The 24,541-nt window shown below is 41.0% G+C and overlaps 1 protein-coding gene across 3 annotated transcripts in view; it reads left to right on the forward strand.

The window, feature by feature from the left end:
• The window catches only part of dym (dymeclin), a 94,596-nt gene that overhangs the window by 43,531 nt on the left and 26,524 nt on the right, over nt 1-24,541 (forward strand). For 2 of the 3 annotated variants that reach the window (XM_035391109.1, XM_035391111.1), the window contains exons 12-15: nt 1,496-1,609; nt 1,910-2,004; nt 9,400-9,564; nt 17,791-17,896. In XM_035391109.1, coding sequence (XP_035247000.1) covers nt 1,496-1,609; nt 1,910-2,004; nt 9,400-9,564; nt 17,791-17,896 — 480 coding nt within the window. The remainder of the gene's footprint in view (nt 1-1,495; nt 1,610-1,909; nt 2,005-9,399; nt 9,565-17,790; nt 17,897-24,541) is intronic. The other variant, XM_035391112.1, reaches the window with a different exon arrangement.

Here is a 24,541-nt window from a genome sequence, read left to right on the forward strand (position 1 = left end):
CTTGGCAGATAAATTCTCCCTCAGGAGAAGAGCTTACTGTACATGGGAAGTTTTTTAGGATCAGTATTGAAAAGGCTAAGTCACTGAAAATAACAATGAAGGAAACTGGAAGGTAACTGCTGTGCTTTGCTCTTCACTGTGCGGGGAAGGGTGATGCCATGTCTCCTGGGCCTGAAGCCGTGGGCTTCAGTCAAATACTGGGTCCCATCTGTTATAGCTATAATCTGAGCGCCTGATTTCAACATGTAGTTTGAAGCTGTCTTACTTAAGGGTGCTTGATACGTAGTTATAGTGATTGGCCACTCTAAAGAGGGAGTGGGAGTATCTGGTATCACGGCCAGAGGTGCAGTGCACTTTGAAGAACGCTGGATAAACGGGCCCTCTGAGCAGAGGCTCATGGATAAAAGGCATAAACTGGATTCATTAATATGCTGCCAGCCTGCACAGCCTCTTCTCTACCTTGTTTACATTACAGTCAAACCACAGCCATATTTGCCATCACAGTGCCCTCTCTGTTTCTGTCCAGTTTTAAACCAAACTGCCTCCCTGCCTCCCGATCTCGTGCAGGAAGCTTTCCTCGAGTCTCTGATGCAGTGGTCGGCCCTGGCTGTTTGCTGCTATAATTTCCCCTTCCTGTACATCTCGAAAGTAGTCATGAATGCCATCTTTCTTTTCCTCTGTTAGCATTCCTCAGAAGTTACCATCAGCAGGAAGTGGTGTGGTTCAGCGTGCTAGCACGTTCAGATTTGGGCCAGTTTCACTCAGCATGCTGCTTTAACCAGTTCGCCTTCCATTTGTGGAAGTGCTGCACTGCTCTTTGCTGTACAGGCTCCCAGGAAGTTCCTGCATTCCATAGTTTGTAGTCCTTTCTGGTGTTGATTGGCACCTTATAGACAAAGGTAATCTGCACGCTGGAGCAATGCTATCTATGCTTACTTGAATTGTTAAATATTGTCAAATGAGAGTTCAGTACATAAAAATACTAAAGCATGAAAGCTGTTCTTTGGCTTTGGGAAAAATATCACTGCCTCCCATCTAAAAAACCACATAAATGAGATCCAAGTGGTTGATAACTGGGTGTTTAATTGCGCTTCTCCACAGAACATTAATTAGTGTTAGCGTGGTAAAATTAGCATATGTCATAACTCCTACGCAAAGCAATATTAAAATTTGACATTGATACACCAAGGTTGAATTCAGAAGTCTTTAGAGGGAAAAATGCTTCTAATTTCAATACCCATCCACATAGGCTTGTATATTTTTGCTTAAAAAAGCACAAGCATAAGTAGACTTCTTTGGTGTGTATTTGCAAGAAAACTGGTATGTAATGTAACATTTTAATGAAAGTAAAGCTCTTTTGGTGTTTTTTCAAAATGATAAATGCCCATATCTGGACAAAAACACCTTGAGGTATTGATGCTTCCACTTCAAAGAGCTCTCCATCCATCTTTATCTCACGATCGCTCTCTCTGCCTCCCCCCTCTTTCTTTATCAGATTTTGAAGAACATAACCTGGTACACTGAGCGAAGTCTGACAGAGATTTCTCTCGGAAGCCTGCTGATCCTGGTGGTAATCCGGACTATCCAGTTCAACATGACCCGGACACGGGTGAGTACTGCTCCATCTGTTCACATTACTGTTCCCTGAGGGATGGTCTGCCTTGGATGGTCAGATTTGATCGCATTCTCTTTTATCTCTTTTCTTTTTATCTCTCCGTTACCTGACATTAGTTTTGATGCCACAAACGTCCATACTCAAAACATTTAACTAACTTAAATCGCCTTGTGTGGTTTTAGCATTTTATGATCTGAACTTTTGGTGGTTGAGGTCGGTTAACCAAAATAAACTGTCATTATCACAGTCTCTCACCATCTTTTTCTTTCTTTCACTCCTTTTTTTTAAAAATAGGACAAATACCTCCACACTAACTGCTTGGCAGCTCTGGCCAACATGTCGGCACAGTTCCGATGCCTGCACCAGTATGCAGCTCAGAGGATCATCAGGTAAGACCCGCCATGGCGCTGTGGGAGGACCTGTCTGAGGAGGTGAGCTGGCACACTCACCTCGTGCCCGGGGTAATCTGCCGAGCTTACCTCACCCAGAGGTCTGGCCTGGTGAGGAGGGCAGCGAGGGCACATTACCAGGGCTTGAGAGATCAGGGGAGTGAAGCAGAATTAGCCTGACACGGACTTGCCTCCTGTGAAGGTGAGGGCTGCGTACTTCAGCGCTCCTCTCTTTGGAGCTAGCTCATGATATGCATCAGAGAACTTATTATTAGTCTGTATATATGCTGTAAACAGTCAGGCAGAATCTCAGAAAAGCAGAGCACACTCCTCTATATAGAATGCATCTATAAACCATAACGCTGTATCCACTGAAGTGCAAAGTTCATTTTTTTTGTTTGTTTGTTTTTCCCAACTCACCTTGAAATTAAGTGGTGTAGATACTGGGCTGTAAGGCTGGGGTTAAACCACTTGGTGGCAGTTAAAGAGGACCAGGTTGTCTTGGTCCCTTTTCCTAGGTGTTTACATTTTTTTTCTTTTACACATCTCTACGTTAAAGGTTTCTCTGCAAAATTCTGGTATGTTTCTTGGCTTGCGTGGTTCAGGTTAAAGTTGTATTTTTTTTACATTACATTACAGGCATTTAGCAGACGCTCTTATCCAGACCGACTTACACAACTTTTACATAGCATTTTTTTTTTAAAAATTTTAATTTTTACATTGTATCCATTTATACAGCTGGATACATACTTAAGCAATGCATGTTAAGTACCTTGCTCAAGGGTACAACGGCAGTGCCCTATGCAGGAATTGAACCCTTGACCTTCGGGTTACAAGCGCAGTTCCTTACCCACTGTGCTACACTGCCGCCTACATTTTTTTTTATTTTATAGATAATTGGTTGGTAAATGGTTTCACCAGTTTGTTGTCCTACCATAAGAGCAACTGTTCTTTAGGCTTCTTAATAATCTTGAAAGTTCACAATATATAGCTTTGTGGGAAATTCTATTTAAATTGATCTCTAGTAAAACCAGTGTCTGATATAAAATATATTTGTGATTCCTTTAATTGGTTCTATTCCATGTAGTTACTTTCAGTATTATCCTCAACATGTTGTCCTTTTTGTTTTTGTCATTAACAATAACCACAGCAAGGAATACAAATAACTCTACTTATTTAACTTTTCCAACTGTCCTAACTTACAATGTTTGAATGATGGATATGTGTTCAACATCAAATTAAATCTGAAAAAAGAAATTCTATATTAATGCGTTGAGAGTATAACTGATATTTGTTCAGTAATTAATATAATTTTAATTTGAAATAACTGCTTTAATTCTTTGAATAATTATCAGATACAACTGCATATAGTTACCTTCTCCAATACAATATTTACATATTATAGAACATGACAATTTTATTTTGTTATGCACGGGACAATATCATTGTTGTGTGCATAAACAGGGGACACCTGCATTGTCCTATATATGTTTGTGTTTTTACTTTTGATAGAAGTGAAGTAAAAGTGGTCAGTTTTCTACTGTAGTCTAAAATATGAGAACATGTATGATGACATTCATAGCAACTGTCTTTAACGATCAGAATCCCAGATGTAGACTGGCTAATTACATGTGCCACGGTGTTCCAGTTAGAGATTAACTTCCTAACTGTGGGAAAATGGAAGTTAAGCTTTTATATACACACATCATTGTCCTTTCTTGTGTGCCAGTGGTAATTTCCTTTAGTAGTATGCAGTGAAGAATTAAGGTCAAAATATACAGAGTACACAAATGTAAAGGTCATTACTGTATGTATTGTCTGAATCATAATTATTCTGCTGTGGCAGTTACTGTGCATGTGGAACATTACTTTTTCATGTTTAGTGATGCTCTTTTTGGTCTGCTTAGAGTTTCAATTTGCAAGGCTTTTACCAACTTACTTCCTGTTAAAAATGAGAAAAATACATCTTCCAAAATGCATTTTTTAGAGATAATGAAATTATGAAAAAAGAATTTTATATTATATTTAAATAGGGGTATTATGTGAATAATGTAAATGCTGTGGCATATGTTTTCTTTGGTTATTCAATTAAATTTTGCTTCCTCTATTTCCAATTCTAATTTTAATTCTGCATCCCAGATGTTTTTTTTACAACTCTAGCTCCTCAATGCTTAATTTTCTACAAATGGTTTCATTTTAATGACCAGGTGTCCATATTTTCAGACATTAGGACCCCACTGATTGTTATCTATTTGTCTATAATTTAATGCATTTTTTTTTTTTTTATCCTAAAGGAAGCATTTGCTATGGGGCGTATTATTTAAAACGAAAGCACTGGAAGGTCTGGCTGATTGAAGGTCCTGGGATGGGAATGTATGCTTTCAGTCTTCATGGCACACAAGGCTTTTTCTATTCTAATAGTGGGATGATTTGCCTTTAAGGAGGTAAATCATCCCACAGCAGTCTAAAATGATTTATATAAGGTAGTCAACAGGTTCCTACAATTTTCGTCCCCAAAATCATGGCTGGACCAAAACCAGCTTACACGGTGGGTTGCTGGGATCAAGTTTTGGGGACTCTGTCCCAGAATACAATACAAAATAAAAGTCTGTATGGTATGCGTCAATAGAAATATGTGCTAAGACAGCTGAGGGTAATGTACGATGTAGTTGGCTATAGCTAATGCTCTCTCACTTCTAACCACTGCATAGCTAATTTTATTCGATAAATCTATCTAAAATAGCTGGTTGATGAAATGGGCCCTAATTCTGATATTTCATTGAGATTCAAAAGATTTTGACTACCTGTATTATCAAGGTGAAGGTTCATAATAGATTTGGCTCTCATTCATTGCAATGTCACACTTCATATTGTGATGGATTACTTGGGTTAAGTTACTTTCTCTGATCTACATGCTATCATCTTTTTTGTAGGCTAGCTAAGTGAGAGAATGTCATCGCAGCCCAAAGACTGATGGCATGCTTGAGCTAGTAAAAAATGGGAACTGTAAATGTATAACTTCAAGCTCTCCTCTCTAGTCTAATTTTCGATCAGTGATTTGTGCAGCTGGGAACTCCCACCTACCAATTTATTGGAAGAACTTGCTGAGATTCACTGGACAGAAATGGCAAAGAGTCCCTGCAGTCTCATCTGCAAATGCCCCCCCCCCCCCCCCCAAGCGTGACAGACTGGAAAATAGCATTTGTTGGGAGTTCATAAAAATATTCTTTCCCCACCAAAAAAATCACATTCTCTCATAGCATGGCTAAAGTAAAATCTTGTTTTGCTGACTTGGGGACGATTTGGGGAGTGGGTCAGAAGAGGAGAATGAAGGATAAAGTCAAGCTAGGATTCATACGAACATGGCAAAGCTGTACGTATTACTGCTTGTAACATTTCAATAATTTATCTTCTGTCATATGTTTGATGTTATATTTGCATTGGATGTAAGAGACAACTGTTAGCCTTTGCCTATAATAATCAGAATATTTGTACTGGGAGCTAAATAGCTGTTAGTATAGGGGCACCCTAGGAAGTCTTAGTGTAGTGGCCTGCTTTGTTAGAATTCATACCACTCACAATGAAACTGAGTGTCTTTTTGCCCTATTCTCTAATGTGGGCACTTCACTTACTCTAATTTAAGCATTCATAGGTGGCTTAGTCATGTGTTGATTTGATTTTTGGTTTATCGTGGAGCTAGAGCATCACCCAACATTTTCCTGACGGTGGAATATTATTTTATTGTGCTCTTATTGTAAATAATATGGGGTATTAGTATCTCCTTAGGCTATACCTGTCGCTTAGGGTATCGGAAATACTCATTTGAATTTACTGTGTTGAGATTCGTTCCGGATGAATGTAAAAATGTCCCTCGGAGTGCTCATAAAAAGTAACATTTGTAAAATGTGGTCCCATCCCCATGTAACAAAGGATTACATACTATAGAGTACAGAAAAACATACAGCCCCTTATGGTGGTTTAAGATGAAACATTGATATAATTTTTCAATGTTATATCAATGTTTCATCTTAAACCACCACTAGGGACAAATTTATATGCTTTATAATGGACAAAAAGCATTTTATTCGTTTTTTGATAGGTTTTTGGACCCCTAGGTATCTTGGAACCCTATACTGATTAAAGAATTGTAAGTCCCACTTGAAAATGATGCAGTAGTGACTTCCATGCGACAAAACGGACACGCACACACAAACACACACACGTATGATTTTGTGTGGAAATGACAGGCAGCTTGGCTGCGGTTGGCTCACACCAGGGTTTGGTGTGAACAAAATGCGGAAACTGGTTAAAGAGGTCATTATTGCTGCTCACTTCCCATTTCCCTCAGGTGCTATGCTTGGCAGACAGCAAGGGAAGAGGGCTCTGTTGTTTAACATTAGAGCCGTCGCCACAGTATCCCCACATGTGAAATCATTTGCGGATTTTAAGTCCGTTGGACCAGGAGCTGCACACAGTGCCCAGCCGAAGCTCTGGATCTTGGCTCTAAAGCCCTTGGAGTTCAGAATACTCTCGACCCTTTAATAATGTCTTCATTCATACTTTCATGCGTTTCCATAATAAATAACGCTGTGCTGCTTTTTCTAAATGATAAAGCTGAGCCATTTGCTGCATGTATCTGCATGCTGCATGGTTCATGCATAAAGATTTAGATATTTATTTTTCATTACAAATGAATTGTGGACTAGACCAGTTATTTTCACTGGGCAACCTAGAAAAAATATGAACCACGCTTTGAGAGTAAAACCTTAGCCAATACCAGTGTTTTCCCTTACCATTAATTAGGCTCAGTATTGACTGCGTTTGACTTCACCTTTTCCAGAAAGTTGTTAGTTGCCATTAAAAGACAGATGAAAAGTTAATTGCTACATTGAAGGGGTCTACAGATAGAGATTTCCTGGGCTGGTACTGATATGTGATATTTGCCCAACCAAATCTGGCAGTTTGTTATTTTCAGAGTATTTGTTTCTTATACTGTGCCAGAGAAAATGTAGCTTCCCAGATAGCTGGGCCACATGCTCTCCCTAGCAACACCGAGAGAAAGGGCCTGGGTTGTGCACAGATAATCATGCAAGATATCTGTCTTATGGAGCAGATATGGAGAATCGTTCATTCATTTTAAGTTGAAAATCTGTATTTTCATCTCACTGGTTATTTTATAGGCTTCTTCATTAAAGTGAATCAAGTTACACAGCATAATTATAGATTTTTTTATGATGATTTCAAATGTGATGACCTTCACTAAAGATTCCATATCATAGCATCCATGTTATTAATTTAATTTAAGTATTTTTACCAATTCCAACTATTTGGTTTTCTATTTTTCAACATATTTTGAGATGCTTCTGAAATGGCTTTTCTGTGAGCCCAAAGAACATAGCATTTGGTTGGATTCATTGCATGGCTATAAAATTTCCACTATGGTTGTTGGAACAAGGCTTCAAAACAGGAGCTGATGGTGGTATGGAGAAGAAACAGTTTCACATGGTCTGCCAGCTTATGTCTCATGTTTATATCTACATAGTCTGTATTCTAGTGCCCAACTGAAGGACTAGTTGTGATGCTTTGTGGAGAACAGTCTCTAACGGTTGTTCAGTTGTTATGGATGTTAGTGTTTCTTTACTGAGGACCGTATGTTCACATTATGAAAAATGTAGTAAATACAAAAGAATTGTGCTGTGCATGGTTGACGCTCTTGCTGTTGTCAGATCAGAATTTTTCTCCTTCCTCAAGTTTATGGATTCACCATTGTGTTACAGTGCAAGGTTCAATAGTTGATTGTTATGGGAGAACTGAATGCATCTAATGTCTGTGTTCCCACTGTGATATACATGCAATTTAGGCCTGCTGCCTTACCTTAGTGGGTTCCGGGTTAAACCAGTAGGCCTACACTGAAGTTGCTCTGAATATATGTGGAATTTAGTTCTCTTGCGTGTATTGAGGAAATATTTATTTGTTTGTTTATTTGTTTATTTGTTTGTTTGTTTGTTTTGTTTATTTTTACAGTTTAGATCCGCCATCATCCGATTTAACACTGGACTGCATCACAGCTGTAGTCATTGAAGTGTAACTCCGGTGTTGCAATAAGGAGTAGGAAGGCAGTGAAGAGTTTAATGACTACAGGCTGTTGTGAGAATCCTTTGTGCTCAGAAGAGAGGAGAATGACGGCTGTAATGGCCAGCTCTTTTTTTAGCAGACTGTTGTTTAGGATGGGTGGTGTCCAGACCACACAATCTGGCACTGTGCGTTCCACCTTTGCATTCCAAGTTTTCACTGTTTTGCAGTAAGAGGAAGATTGGGATGAGGGAATTTTCCCAGGCTGATGCTTTTCTTGTGTTCTATGAGTAATACACCATTTTGTCAGATTTAAGTATTGTTGGACTTGATATATTGTACAGCAAGACTTGATGTTCATCTGTAAAATGTATTTCTTCAAAAGTAGGGCCAAAGAGAAGAATGTTTGCTATACATTCTATTGGAAATTGAAAAGATGAAAATGTCTTCTTTACATTGGTTTGCCACATTGTGAGAGGGCTACAGGATGTTGTTTTGCCCCCCCGTTCATCAAGGGCAGTGTCTCTCTTTCATGGCTTTACATTTTGTTCTGTGTCTGTGCATCATGGCCAAGTTGAAGGCAAGTTCAGTATGAGCTGTGCCATTTCTACATAACATACGTAACCTTATGTTCTCAGTGCTTCCTTTCATTTTACTTAGCAGTATTCTGAAGATTGGTAAAACATCTCTGAGACAAAATACTCAGTAATTTTACTATTAAACTGTGACGCCAAAGACAAAGATGTAAGGCGTTATTGTGTGGCACATAGTTAATGCGACTGCACTCAAGGTGAATGTATCTGGGTCAGTGTCTCCAGACTGGCTCTGCAGGAGAGAATGGAGGATGAAAAATAGGACAAGCTTTGCCCTGCAGTGTCCTGTCCTGTCCTTATTACTCATTCCCTTCTTTGCCCACGTTCGCCCGTGTTGAGACTTGCCTGACCAGGTCTCGTGTGGCTGTCTGTGATTACTGCTTCAGTACTAACTAAAGTCACTCTGAATGCCAAATACTGACCAGTATTGTGTAGCAACTAATATTTAGCAATGCCGGGGCTGCTCTAATCTCCCTGTAGTGTGGCTCTGCTCAGCTTCTTGACCTAAGATGGCTGCTCACTCACCTGCCTTTGATTGCCTTTCCTGCCTCTCCAAGACTTTCTCTGAAAACATCAGAATAAAACTAACAACATTTAAAAAAAAAAAAACACACATTCTAGAGAAAGACTAAGAACACCTGATGGTGAAAAAGAGAGAAATGAAAAAACTGTTTTCTCTCTTTTTTGTCCTTCTGTCTTCCTTTCTCCTTCCCTGCCCCTTGTCTTTCAGTTACACCAGCCGCCACATGCGGAGGTACTTGTTTGTGCTGGACAATATGTATTTCCCTCGGTCCAGCTGCAGTCTGCTGGAGCACTGGCTGGTCACCATGGGAGACGCAGGGGAGGAGATTGTGCACTTGACTTGCTCGTTCATTCTCAGGTCCTATGCTTCCAGGTTAATCGGCGCCACCCTCCGTTTCTACCTCGCTGCATGTGCACGGCGTCTATTGCTTGCTTGATGGAATAGTGCTTTGCTCTGTCTTTGTCCGTTTTATTGATTTTTTTTCCTTTTATGGTGAGAAAGAACATATCTCTTCCGTTGAGGAAGGCTGTCTGCATCACTGATATTTTGAATGAAAGTATGCCTTGATGCTTTCAGGTTGCACGTGTTGCTGTTTGTGGCTTGCATATAATTTTTGGCTCATTAACTTAAACAGGTAGAAGTATAAACTGGATAAAAATGAGATTTTCAAGCCCACTGAATATACTTAATAGTCTGTTCAACAGAATGGTATTAGCGCTTCAGAATTTATACACTGGGAGGAAAAATAAGTGGGAGAATAGGGTGGTTGTTCAAATCGTTCTTTTGTGTCAAAGGTGTCTCTACGATCTATGATTGTTTTCAGACAAAGCATTCTCATTGAGTCAAACTTTGAGATCACATTAAGAATAATGTAATGCTTCAAGGTGATGGTGCAGGGTAAATGAGTGAGAAATGGGAATCTTGGTTTAAAGGTGCTAACCCTTATTACTGATAACATTTCAGCCCGTTTCAGTGCTTTTGTAGTGGAGATGCACTGGTCTAATATTCAGAATGCAATGATTGAATCCTTAACTCATTTGACTCATGAAGCCACATGCATCACATTTGGGGAAGTGGAATTGTGGGATGTTTGTCAAAAACAAGAGATTGCCATGGTTAACGTATTAGAAGGGTCTGTTGAATAATGTTGAATGTTGTGTAAGTAAATAAATTTAAAAAAAACATCCCAAGGAATAGCATATCAATAGAACTGGACCGACCATGAAAGTTTGTGAATGTAACATTAGCAGTTGCATATATTTAATTTAAGGTACAAACCAATATATATTTAGTGCTCTTGTATGCATCTTTCTCTTTTCTGACTAAATCTGATCTTTCTTATCTCCTAAATAGAGTAGGTGTGCTATCTGTTGGCTCAATATTTGGCCTTCAATTCATGAGTAATGAAACTACATTGCTTTGTTAATCAGCCCAGTGACTGTTGATAAAGCCTATATTCGTGTAAGGCAAAACTAGCCCTTTCTTCCCCATTGAGATGCTGCTAACCTGGGGTTCAGGTGATGTGTTGTGTGGTAACCGCTTTGAAGAATCTGAACTGTTTTGGAGCTGCTCCAAGGCTTTGATATGTTGTGTTTAAAGTAATAAAGCTAACTTGATTTATGAAATTCTCAGGCAGCTTTTATTAAGTGTTCTTAAGTAGTATGTGTCATAATCGTTTCCAAATAGTGTCACTTTCATTTGGAGTTAGTATCCACTGAAATGACGCTTTCATGATTCAATCTGTTCTGTATTTATCATTAACATATTATATAGCATGCATGTTGCATTATATGTTATGTAGCAAACATATCTGCAAAGAGAAAAATAATTTTAATGGACTTTAAGGATGTGGAGGAGGTGCATTTATGAAAGGGTCCTATTTTGACCATTACCTGACATGTTTAAACGAACAGTGCTACCTTTAGGGGTTCCAGCACATGCTTTGTGATTTGGGAAGACTGCACCTTTTTTTCTTTTTTTTTTACGAAAAGATTTTCATAAATGTAATTGTTTGTTTTAGCTGGCTAGCTGGACTAGCAGTGTTTTTTTTTAACCATGTTTGGCCTATGAATGTTATGCTACCATTAGCTCAGTTAATGGAGAGAATCAGTAAACCTATTGAAAACAGTTAATGAACTTGATTTAATTAGCATGAGAAATAAGTTAAATTAGTTAAAGGCCATAATGTGGCCTGAGATGTTTGTCAGTTTACTGTGCTTTATTGGTTTGACTTCAGCTCATCCTTAATTGATGAGATCCATGAATTAAGGCACCACTGTATTTGGGCTGCTTGTCTTTTCTCTGTTGTTGCCATGTGTTATTACATTGATAATGATGTACTTTAATGGCATAATAGTCTGCTATACTAATGTTCCAACTCTATGACTCAAGTGTGGTCTCAATAACCAGCGTCACCCCCATCCTGGACATTTTTTTTCTCACGCACAACTTAGCTTCTGTGAAGTAACTTAATTATGAATTAGCCCTGAATTGTCAAGTGGCCTAGTCACTACTTGTTCGACATCTGGTTCTGCTTTCCCCAAATTGGTGTTATTGATAAACTTTGAACATTACTCTACAGAAACCCTTTCTCTTACAGCTTGCATATTACAAATAATATCCTGTTACTTTTTTTCTACTTCTTGAAGGTAAACTCGTGTGTAAATTTCTATTATTTGAATGTTCAAACCGTACCTTGATAAATCGTAAAAAAACAAAAAACAAATTTGATAATGTTTTGGCCAGTTCGCTCATCATCTTGCCTACCGTATGGACAGACACTGTGTCATTGACTGGTCTTGAGCACTTTGGAGGTAAATAGCTTCTGAACCTTCTGTGCAATGTGCCTTAGGAAATACTGTGCATGACTGAGAGGGTGGTGTCTCTTGTGTTCCGAGTAGCCTTTGAAACGACAGGTATGATAATGTCGAGAAAGTGCCTCTTTACATCTTACAATTATCACAAGGGTGGTGAGAACAAATGTGATTAGGCTGAGATTAATTATGTTCCCAGGGTTGTCTCCAAACCTTCATCAGTCAACTTGTCATTCATAAGTCTGCTCGTAAATGCTTCCTTTTTGTATTACAATAGGAATGGACCACATTGTTTTAGCCATTACCTGTCTGTGGACTGGCTTATTAAGCAGTGCTCCATATCTAAGCCTATAATTGTAATAATTTCTAGGGTTTTATATATATCTTTTTTTATTTTTTTGGCCTGTCCCCTCAAGTTGAGCCAAATATATATTTTTTTTAATTCATTTTGTCATTAATTGTATTTTGTGATCTAACCTCCATCTGGAAAGAGCTGAATTATGCCATGCTACTGCAGGGTGCATCTGCTTGTGTTTATCTGAAGTCTGAATGCAAATTAATTTGGATCAGCAGGATTGTGTTAGTGGTGGCAATTAATTTTAGAGTGCTCGATTTTCCCTCCCAGCCCTGCTGTAGCGCTGTGTCTAGACTAAACGCCAACAATGGGCTTTCCATCAACAAGAGAACTATTGACTGCAGCATTTCCCTTTCAGTGAGTGGAACCTTCACCCTAATCAACCAGGGTGGGCTGATTTTTTTTCTCTTCCTCCCCCCAAGGGGTTCCTCTGCAGCATAACATGGTTGAAAACTAAACAACATTATGCCATGAATTTTTTACGCTTATATCATTATATCATCATTCTGCTGTACTGGTATGCAAGACAATCTAATTGCGTTTCTAACCTTAAAAGCCTTGCCAGCCTGATAGATCCAAATTGTCCAAAACTTTTTGTCACTGTGCCACCATTCTGTGAAAAACCAACTAAAACCGTACTATTTTGATCAATGCTTATAAAAATACAGTTCTATTTTTATATTAAGACTGTGTGGCATGTAAGAGGATTAATTTAATGCAACTGTTGGCTGTAGCTTAGCCACACAGGAATGAAAGCCTAGGTTTTCCATTGCATTAGCTTTTCCACCCGGGATTTCACTGTCACCTGTAGTTATTGATCAGAGTGCTCTGTGGATGTTTATTTTTTATCAATGAACTGAGCTAGTAGTGAAATAGACATGGCCTAAAATGTAATTTTATCAACTTTGTAATCTCCTGTGGTTTATTTTCTCCAAATTTGGAATGTCCAGCCTTTTATTTAGGTCAGTCCCATGTTGTACAACATCCTCAGCCTGGGGATCACAGACAAAGTGTGCGAAACTTTCCGGAACCATTTCTGCTGAACCGTGTGGTGCACTGGGTCGAGCGGATGGGGGGGTCTGGCAGGACGGGGCCGCCGTGAGGATAGCTAGCCCAGATGTCCGTCAGCGGTGCGCGGGGTGGTCCGCTCCGCCGTGTCAGGAACAGGGAGGGAGATCCAGACGGACTGCGAGCAGGAGAGTCAGAATGCGTATGCTGCGTAAAGGTTTTTGGCTTCTGTTAATGGGACTGTCACTTCGGCCAACAGCAAAGCAAGGCTGCTTCTCCCATTGGATTGCTCTTGTCTGATGTAATTTCCTCCTCTTACTGTACAGTCGTTTTTAAAACTATCCGCAGCGATGTTTTCAGGCATGATAACTAGCTTCACATTTATGTTCGATATTGGTTATATTTATAGTGTTATTCCCTTAAGACTGAAAGTTCTGTTTAGCCTTGATGTACTCTTGTTCTGCACCTACTGTGGATATAAAGAATGCTTATGAACCAGCAGGCAAGCAGAACCATATCTATCCGCATTATAAAGACTAAATTAATCAACGCGTAATTTTAGTTGCTAAGTTGATCCATTATCGCTTAATTGCTGAAGCCCAAATATGTTTGCTCTGCAGATATATATTTTTGCACTTTTCCAGGGCTTATTGTATAGTTTATTTTTGTTCATAATGTTCATTTGTGTTTGTGGATATTCACTGACACATTATAGGTACCTTGACTATACTCCAAGTACTCCAGAACTGTACTGACCCAGCAGTGAATTGAATCTGAAACCTTCAAAAGCCCTAATCCCAGCTTGATGAGCTGTTGAATCCTGTGCCCCATCTTCTCAAGCGCAATAGTAAATTCCATTTTTGATTGATTTTCTTAGAGCAGCTGAAATCATAATTGCCCTTCCACTTTTGCCTTAAAGTATTTTGGGGAAAACAAGTTGATTGTTGAATTGTTCAGAGACAGCCTTGAAATGGTCATGCTCACCCCCGTGCAGGGGACAAGTAGCTCCCTCTGCAGCGAATAGCAGTAATGTCATTTCACAATACATTTCTTTTACCACTTTAATGTTCCTAGAACATTTTTAACACTAGTCTGTAATACACCTCAGAATGTCTTTCACCATTATTAAAAAGCCCCCATTTGAAAATATGACATTTTGGGAAGTCATTGCTTCCTTATATCCCTTGTTTCACGTACAAATTAGATTTTTCACAATGTGTGATAAAATATACACTATGCAGCAGTTATTGTATTACACCCTTTACTCCAACATAGTCAGATGGCAGTAAAAGCATTAATATTAAAATTATTTAAATTATATATAATTATCTTTGATAAAATCATTGATATCATTAACATTTATCCATTTTGTAAATGAAATTGGTCAAATTGTATTTTTATAGATTATCTGTTTAATGGAACTCCCTGACTTAAGTCAAGAAAACAGATTTAGGGCTCATTTTAAAGCTGGCAGACTTGTGTACAGTAGCCTTCAGTATGAATTGATGTCATCGTTCTGTATTCCCCGGTGGTTATTAAAGCATGGGGAAGCCCACTTTGAGCCGGCTATGGAGACCTTGAGAAGGTGAATAAATATGTTTATTAGTTTTTTCAGAACAGCAGTATGCACGTCTGAGGCTGAGACTGTATGAAATAGGTGTTAGAATTGCAGTTCAGTGCATCTATTATACTTCAAACCATAAACACAAGCAGTGAATTAAGGTTTTGGAAGTGTGAGTTTTTGTAAGAAGTATTCTTATTCTTCGCTTTGAGTATTGTTTGGCTATGGAATATTGCCCTGCAGTTGTAACCACTATGGGTGGAATTAGTTTGGTGCTTTGTCTGTGATGTACACAGCTAAGAGCACTTGGTGTTATTTCATGTTTTTGATAAACCCTGGTCTGTCTGATGGAAGAAGTCTATTCTATGTTATAGTGTATCAATAAGACCCCCTAAAGAGGGAATGATGGCAAAACTCTAAGATGAGTTTATCCAAAGAGTGCAACTTTACTGAAGTCATGAAGTTTTATTGGAATGCAAATTAAGTTCCATCTGCCAGCCAGCACCCCCTCTAAGGATTTAGAGGAGATATGCCCAGAGTTTTGAGCTTCCAGAGCCAAACCAGAATCTCCCTAATAACTGACACACCAAAATCTTAAAATCTCCAGGTGTAAATGCGTAGGGAAAAAAAGTTGTAGGTATGTATGTTTGAACACTTGATGCCTGTCATTACAGCAAAGCCTTACACAGGCTATTATTTTTATGTGGACATGGCTTCAGACAGCCTTGTATCACTTGTGTATTAAGATGGGGTGGGATCTTGATCATTTATGCATATTTTTAAAAAACATGATTCGAATCAGTGTAATACAGCGGACTTACCATAGCATTTATATGAATGACCAACCCTTTCATAGGCCAAACCAAAGGCCTTGGCAGGACAGGCTTGGTCCCTGGGACATAGTATTGCCATCCCAGATTTAGAGAGTCAGAGTAAACAGAACAATACCGTGGACAGAGTCTGTTGTGGGATTTATGGCGAGCCCCCTGTTATGGGACAGTGAAAAAACATACTCCTCAGTCATTCCTTGGAAATCATGAGACTTTATTGTTTTTGGAAATGGCTTTACAGCATTGGGGTGAAAAGGAATTGAAAACGAGGCGGTGAAGAAAGTCATTAAGGGAGTGTAAAGTATCACAGCACAATCCAAAACAACCCTTAGTGTACCATTTTGGCATGCAAGCTTTTTCATAATAAATCTTACACAAAGCTCTTGTGGACATCTCATTATCAGTATGCATAGAAATTTACCAAATGGCAGTATAAAACTTATTGACTCTTACGCGTAATGTCCACAACAAATGTATATTTTAATGCATAGTTTTGTGAAACTACTAACGGGCAAAAGAGCCACATAATTTCTTGTAATGATTGTAAACTGTGGATTAATCTGTTTAAAGGGAACCTTCACTGGGAAAAAAACATGAACTGAAAATGCAAATGGAAAATATCTCTCATTAGTTACCAGTTCAAAATTAAAAACAGAACAAAAAACAAAACAAAAAATAAAACCGAGGCCTTTATTTCCTAACACAGTGGAACAATGTACTTTGGGATTGTGGCTTCTCTGGTAGGGGCTGGCTTTCTGAAGGGACACTGACTGCTCTCTGAATCGAGGGACGTAGCGTTGACAGTCTTTGATCTGCATTAATGTGCTTGCGTTTGCTTTTGTTTCGCGCAAAGGATGTGTCTTAGTAGATCCCTTTCCTCCGCATGAATAACACAAGACAATTTTGGATTTGGAACCAAATTGGGAAGCAGATATCCTTGGGAGGTTCCCTTTTAAATGAAATGTGTTTTGATCCAGTAACTTTTGGCCATGGGTCAGAGACCGGGGCTTTGCGAAGCACCTTGCAGAATCACCTGAGTGACACGCAATATGGGTTCTTGTAGTTTTCATCTGGTGTGGGGAATTCGAACAAAAGCCAGAAAATGGTGGATTCCATTTGTTTTGCCGCTCAAGTGTAAATGAGTAATATTAAGGGATAAAAGGAGCTCACTAGCCCTTACTCTAACCCTGCATGCAGCCCTTTGGAGCTCTTGATTAGCACAGCATGCCAGTTGCATTGCCTTTCATTTTTGTTTGTTCAGCCTGCCATTGTGTTTAACACATTTTAGTTCCATGGATGCAAGTTATCACTTGGCCTGTTAACGCAACATGCCTTTAATTCCTTTATGCGTGTTCACATGGCTTGGTTTGCATGCATGCATTCTTGTTCAGTGTTAATCATGTTGCTCTGGTGCTCTAGCTTGAGTTCTTTACTGAAAGTTACCAGATGTAATATAATCTAATATATACAACAATAAATACTGCAAATATTTTGTTTGCAGAAGGTATTGGAATTGCGCTTAAGTTCTAATATTTACCTGGTCAAAGGAAAATGTTTTCTGCCAGCAGTTTGTATAACCATAGCAACCTCATGCAGATTATCAAAGTGTTAGGTTTGATAATGCTGACTGTGTTGGGGGAAATTATATAGAACATTCTAAAGGATCAGCATATGATACCTTTGTTTTTAAAAAGACTGCTGATGATAAATATGATCCTAAATGTACAAATCCTTACGCCTTTCATCTCATTCCATGCACTCTTCTAATAAAACTGAGAGGAAGCTGGCATTTCAGCTGTGGATTATATTTTCAGTCAGCTTTGTATCTTAGTATATTGTGCAACTCCATTAGCTGAAGCGCCTTTATTTGTTGATTTACTCAGCTGCAACCATAAAGAATAAAGATGGATGACATTGTGTTTTTCTGAAATGAACTGTCTACTGTGTGTGGATGGAGTTGCCAGGGATTGAGTGTGACTTCCTACTCACTCCACATTTCTGTTGTTTTCTCTCTTTTACACGGTTCCTCAGCCTGTTTGCACTGCTGTCCAAGAAGCACAACAAGGTTCTAGAGCAGGCTACGCAGTCGCTGAGGGGACCGCTGGGGTCAGACAACAGCGCCGCCCTGCCTGACTATGTGAGTACTGCACTGAGCCCCCAGGGAATGGGAGTAAATGAAGCCATTGTGGCTCAGGCCCACACTGTGAGAGACAGCTGAAGTTACAAGACCTTATTGAAGCAGTCAGTCTCCTTTGAAACTCATGAATCCAGCGTATATTTCAGAAACTAGCACTCCTGCCTACCTTTTGCTTTTTCCTTGGTTGGTTCTTGTTTTCCTGGCATTGTGATTTCAAATGTCACTGCTTGATCGGGCCCAGACCCAGTTTGCTGCGATGTCTTTACATGGCAAAATGGCCCTCATTATGTCTGCTGGAGGTATTCATACTCCATTCAGCTGTAGTGAGATTGCGTTTTCTTTGTGTTCCGTTTAAGCAACTGCTACTTCACGCAAACAAGAGAAGCTTTATATAGTTTTTATTTTGTCACGGTGCATTTTATTTTAGAGTGGGCTGCACAGTTGTTTAGACAGCGGGAATACGGCTTTAGAGGGGCTTGTTTTCCTCTGTGTCTCAACCAGAGCAGAAAACTTTCCCCAAATGCTATGGTTATTTGTGTCCCTTGGAGAAGGATAAGAACCTTATATTGTATTGATACAAAGAATAACCCTTCTTCCTGAATATGTTCAGCCATCCATAGAAATCCTCCCACAGATTTCAAATCATCAGATTTCCAACAATGGCATGAATGTTGAAAACGGCCTTCTCTCAAAACTGTGTCTTGAAAACATGAGGAAAACATACCATCCCTGCGATGGCAAACGGCATTGTTTGGGATAATGGAGAGTAGAGTGGGGAGGAGGAGGAGGAGGGAGGCCCTGGCGAACGAGGAGCGAGCGGCAGCCTCCGCCGACGCCGCGTCTCTCCGCTCGCGCGGGCGCCTTCCCGCCGCAGACGAGCGAGGGGCGGAGTCAGAACGCCGCACCTGGGGGCGCTCGGCGGTAGTTGACGCTGACCAGCCCGCGCGGGAGCCGCAGCCCTCCTCCGGGGCGAGACGAGCGGCCCGTCCGTCTGCGGTACGGTGCGCGAGCAGCGGTGGGGACATTCCTGTGAGCGCCCCCCACCGCCCTCTCTCTGTGCAGGGAGCCTGACGTTCTGGGGGGCGGGGCTTGGTCTGTAAGTAGAGCGTGCTCCCTGTAGCTTCTGACGGACAGCTGGTCCCGATGCTCCTCCTAATCCCGTCCTCTCTCCCCCACCTCTCCAGAGGTGCGGTACATATAACCACATGGGGTCCCAGGAAACCAATGCCCTTTATTTTGTATTTTGTGTCTTCTCGTGTGAAAGCTGAGCACCTTCTAAAAAAAAATAATAATAATAATAAAAATGTATTATTAATTTTATCCCTAGTGTGTGAAGCTGAATGTGCACTCATGGTTTGACACATTTCTGTGTGTTTTTTATTTTATTGAAATAAGCGGTTTGTTTTTATGCAAGTGAGTGAGCTCGAGCCCAGCTGGAGCTGGAGCTGTGAATGACAGGAGAGAGCCGTGAGGTGACACACCAACCATGCCATGAGTGTGGGGCTGTAGCATAGCTAACCTTGTTATTGCTGCTTTCCTCTCATTTTTATTGTAGTTATGGATTTTAACAAAAATATATATAACTGTGTTGTCTTTTGTTTGGAAAGAGATTCTGTCTAAAGAATCTATATGTCTTCAGGGAGACTTTGGGTTGGCAGGGTGGAGAAGGTGGTGTATTTAAGGTGGAGCTGTGCGTGTGGGTGTGTAGCGAGCCTCTGCTAGGCTGCAGTGTGATGTAAGGCTGCAGGAGAGCTTACGGTCTCTCTGTGCTTTCTGTCTTTCACTGTTGGGTGTTTATTTGTTCCTGTGTTTGTTTGTGTGGTTTTGTGTTGGGGAAATCGTACTTCTGAGCGTTATGACTGTCCGCATTTCTGTGGTCTCATGTTTAGCACAAAGCACCCCGGCTCCTCGCTTCTGATGCCCCCAAACGAGATCGGGCCTTCATTTTCCATGCTAATCAAGTCCAGATATATTGAAATTCCGTGACTGCATGTCATAAACTCATACATAAGATTGAGCAATAGCCTTTCTAGACCATGAGCATAGTTTTTTTTTTTTTCATTGTAAGCTAGAGGATCGTGTGTAGAAATAGTAACGGATTTGTAATACTTTGTATAACAAGAACGCTGGTTTTATGGCTAATCTTTATAAAAACATGTTTTCTGCAGCGAGACATTTGAGATGACCTCGCTGTGTTGTGTATTTTTAATTGTTCAGCAACATTGAAATCTTTGCGTCTAGTTCCCTTGCTGCTTTGATTGTGTCTGTGATGATTTCAAAGTGAAAGAATTGGTAGAACGTACATGAAAATGAAGACTCCTGCTGAGAGGTACAGATTCCAGCAGCTGGTTTGAAGTAGGAAGGGCTCAATTATACTGCCCAGCTTCCTTCTGTACCACCCCCAATCCCCCCCCCCCCCCCAACACACACGCACCCTCCACCCACAATCGTCCACTGCTTGTCTAAGCTCTGAAGGGCTGTAATTGTACCTGTCCTTTGGAAGCCTGTCCATCCAGTTACTGCATGTATGACCACTGTCCTCCTAGCCACGGTACCATAAATATTTGCCTGCGTCATCCCGAGAGCTCAGACAATGTTTCATGTGGCCTCCAGCACCGCTCTCTGATCTCGGTGGTATGGTTCTTCAATGCTGTGTTCCTGGTGGAGGTGGGAGGAACCTGCGTCTGACTGGCTTTGTGTCTGTGCAAGGACGCTAGTAGGGGCCGACCTCTTGCGCGAGTGCGGGTAGCTCAATCTTCCTGTCTGCGCTGCGTTTCAGACAGGCTATCTTTCCCAGCCTTCAGCGCTGTTTACTCGTGTCTGGTGTCTGTCACCGTGAAAAAGGAGGGGATTGGGCAGCTGGGGCGGAGAGATACGCACCGGTACGGATGGCCTTGGGCCCGCTGGAGCTGCGGGGTTTGTTATACCTTCAGCGGTGAGAGGCAGGCCTTTGATGATGGGAGTGGGCTGGGCAGTGTCCAGAATCCCCCTTCTCTCTGCCCCTCTCTTTGTCTCGCCCTCCCCCCGTTTTCCATCCCTCCCCTCTTCAGCCCAGAGCTGATTTAAAAGTCCAATAGAAACCAGCTGTCACTTTAAGAGCCTCGTTCTGCGATGGCCGCAAGGCTGAATGACTGGCATCTGGAAACAATGCAATTTGGCTCGGCAGAGCTGGAAAGAGAGCCTAATGCTTGTTTTATGTGGCATCGTCAGGAACCTGTAATTGGCCTTTTAGGAAAGGGGATATTAAAAAAAGAAACGTAGCGAACGCTGTCTGCGGGACATTTTTCGCCGGCGTTTGCAGCTCCCCCGCCCCCAGCGCTAGCTCGCCTGCGCTCGCGCTGCTGTTTCACTGTTTGTTTAATTGCGGCTGGTTAGCGTCAGGGCCGGGAGGAGCGGGGGCCCGGGGGACCGATGGCGTTCTCATATCAGTCATTCCTGGCGGGATGCGGCGCGGCCTCCTTAGCAACCGCTAGGCGGGACGGTCCAGTGCTCAGGGTGGCCGGTGCCAGGACAGAGACGGAACGGGGAAAGGTCACCTGCGGGGTCACCGGGCGAACGCTCGGGGTCTCGCACGGACCAGTAAATTGATGGTCGGGTTTAAAAAATTCAGACCAATGACCCTCATAAGCATTTGTAATGGTTCAGTTGGAAGCCATTTCTGCTGTGCCCCTGCTGCCTACATATACTTTCTGCTAGCTGTTTTGGGCCAGTCATTTGTGCTTCCGAACAGGTGAAAGGAAAGTCTCAGTGACCTTGTTCTCATGCACATTATTCAAATCTTATTCAGAAAGCTCAAGTATTCCGGTTATGACACTGCTCATGTAAACACCTTATTCCAAAAAGCAAAACCCAGTTAAGCCCTTATTCTGAATATTCTACATCCAAAGTCAGTTTACTGTAAAAGCTAGTTTACTGGAGAAATAGTGCAGCAAGCACAGACCCCTCACTTCTGGACCAAAGAGGACACAAAGACAAACAAAAATTAATTTCTGTAAGATGTCAGAAAATAATGAAATGGAGATTTGTTTCAGGCTCTAGCAGACAAAATGAAAGATGCGAATGATAGTTCAGTCAATTCACAGAACCAGTGAGACACAGGTGGTAGAGCCAGATAGCAATCTGTTAGTTGGGCTGTCAGTGTTAACTCATTAACTCATGCAACCCAGTTTAATTACAAGTATTAATTACAGTGATTAAAGAAAGGTGGGTTGATTGGGAATCTTGTCATAGATAGGGTGGTGGATGGGAAATGTGGTCATAAATCTGCACTTATGCAGGCTGCCACGGCCAAAAAAGGAATATGTGTTGTATTGCATTTTTTAAAAGTTTAACGGGTTAATCATTTAAAATCATTAGTTGCATGATTTAATGCATTAATGTCAACGGCCCTAATTTTAAGGCAAATGAAAAAAACAATACCAGTGGTTCAGACAGCAAATTTTGAGCACTTCATACGCATGGAAGAACTACAAAGACGCTGTCTTTTAGTACTGACCAAAGGACATAAATGAAATAATCAGCCAACCGTCTACAGGAATACGATTTGGTTATTCCTTTCACAACGCTTGTGAACTGCATCATCGGACCTATACCAGAATAAGGATAATTATTCAGAATGTGTTGTGCATGTAAGGTTAGTGTTTCTGCTGAGGAGATGTAGTGTATCTGAATTTTTAGTTATAGTTTGGCTGGCTGATTCCAGGCTTTGTGTAAAAAATTAATTTTTGCTTCGGTAGTGTGAAGATTAAGTTGAATATTCCAAACAGATAAAATGCCAGAAGAACAGAGATGCAGCGACAGAATTGATTCCATGTTGTCACTGTGCCTGCATGTTGAGAGCTGGTGGCTACACTTCTCCTTCTTGTGGTTGGGGGAGGGGGGGGTTGTGTGGGTTTTTTCAAGTCTTGTAATGGAATTCTTTTAAGCCATTCTAATTGGGTATGTTTTTCAAAAGAATTCGGTATTTTGCCTCCAGCGGGTTGCCGTCCCGGCTGCCCCCGCCCCCCACCTCGCTGTCATATGCCTTCATTAAGCTGTCATCCGGTGGAAGGGCCGTTCGGAGGGGCGATGAGTCAGGATGGGCCGGCCCCCAGTCGGAGGCCTCTCCACAGGCAGCGGCAGGACTCGCAGCTAGGAGGCTTTTCTGGGCCTGGAGGAGCTCGTCCGCATCACGGTGCCAGGCAGCAATTAAGACAGCCCTGCTGTGCCTGCCCTTTGAGTGCTGTCTCCAGACGCTGCTTTACACAATTAACACCCAGCATCTGGGTTCCATTAAAAACAAAAAGAAAAATCATTTTACCTGTGCGTGCATGCGTGCGTGCGTGCGTGCGTACGTGCGTGTATGACGTCTTTCTTTTAGAGAGAAGGACTGAGAAGAGTATTTTTGCATAGGAGGCTGATCACTCAGTAGTAGACTCAAATCCTGAGTAAAGCAGTCTTGTAACTCCTTGCAGTAGGTTCTCTCCCTCAATTTGACTGTTTTATTTCTGTGTATTAATGGATTGCAGAGTATGCTGACGGTAAATTTATAATCGCTATTGCATTCTCTGAATACAGGCGAATGAAGAGTAAAAACATTATTACTGGCCTTTTTTCTGCTCTGTTGATGAGTTGAGCATCGTAGCTCATTGTTCCAAAGTATACATGAGAGTTGTTTTTTAACTCCACAAAAAAACTTGGGAGGCACCTCTCTATTAAATGGCTGCCTCTTAATGCATGTCATACATTATGTCCATTTTAATGGAAGTACTCCTCGTCCATCATGTTCAAGCTGAGACAGGAAAAGGCCCACTTAAGTGTGTATGGCTAACTGGCAGAGAAAAGTATCATTTGGAACATGAATGTTCTTGTTTTTGTTTTTTTTGTTTTTTATTTACAGTAAAGTTCATTTCTGGGATATTTCAGCATGGCATCATTGTGCATTATATTTATACTTAAGGCTGCATTAAACAAGTCACTAATTGAATTATATAATGTGTCATGCTCACATTTTAGTGGTTTCAGAATCATGTGTTTGAATCTTCAGGGTTTTTATGCATTTGCCTCTTGGTCCTGAGTGCCGTTGTCTTGTGTATGCAGCGACAGTCCCCTTGGATGCAGATAACAAGGACACAAACATCACTTTGGCTCTGTCCCACAAAGCATTTTTGCCCTCAGCACTTTACCTCAAAATGGTGGCAGAAACTGCTGAGTCACCCAAATTCAGAATAAGGAATTTTCACTTGCCCTCCATTTTCCCTTCTACCAAGTGTCCATACGCATTGGGTTTGTCTCGTATCCCAGGATTCCTCTGGTTTTATTGGAAGCGTGTTTCATTACCAAGGTTCTTTCTGTGTTATTACCTGTTGTGTATGTCCCAGGTACTGCATACGTAACTGGCTACATGTGGCTTGTAAAAAAGCGACATGACAATTTGTAGGACTAAGGAAGGTTATTCCAGTTAACTGGACCCCAGTCATATTGTATCCATTTAGTTCAAAATTCCGGGTAGTTGAATGAAATAAACTGTCTAGCATCTGCCTTCGCCCATGTTTCTGCGGCACGATAATGATGCAGTCTGTCCCATACGCAGCCCCTCTTCAGCACTTCCATCTGTCAACAAGCTTGCGCTTGTACGCTGGGCATGAAATGTCACAGTAAGTAAGG

Source organism: Anguilla anguilla, chromosome 14 (assembly GCF_013347855.1).
Source record: "Anguilla anguilla isolate fAngAng1 chromosome 14, fAngAng1.pri, whole genome shotgun sequence".
NCBI classification, from domain to species: Eukaryota; Metazoa; Chordata; class Actinopteri; order Anguilliformes; family Anguillidae; genus Anguilla; species Anguilla anguilla.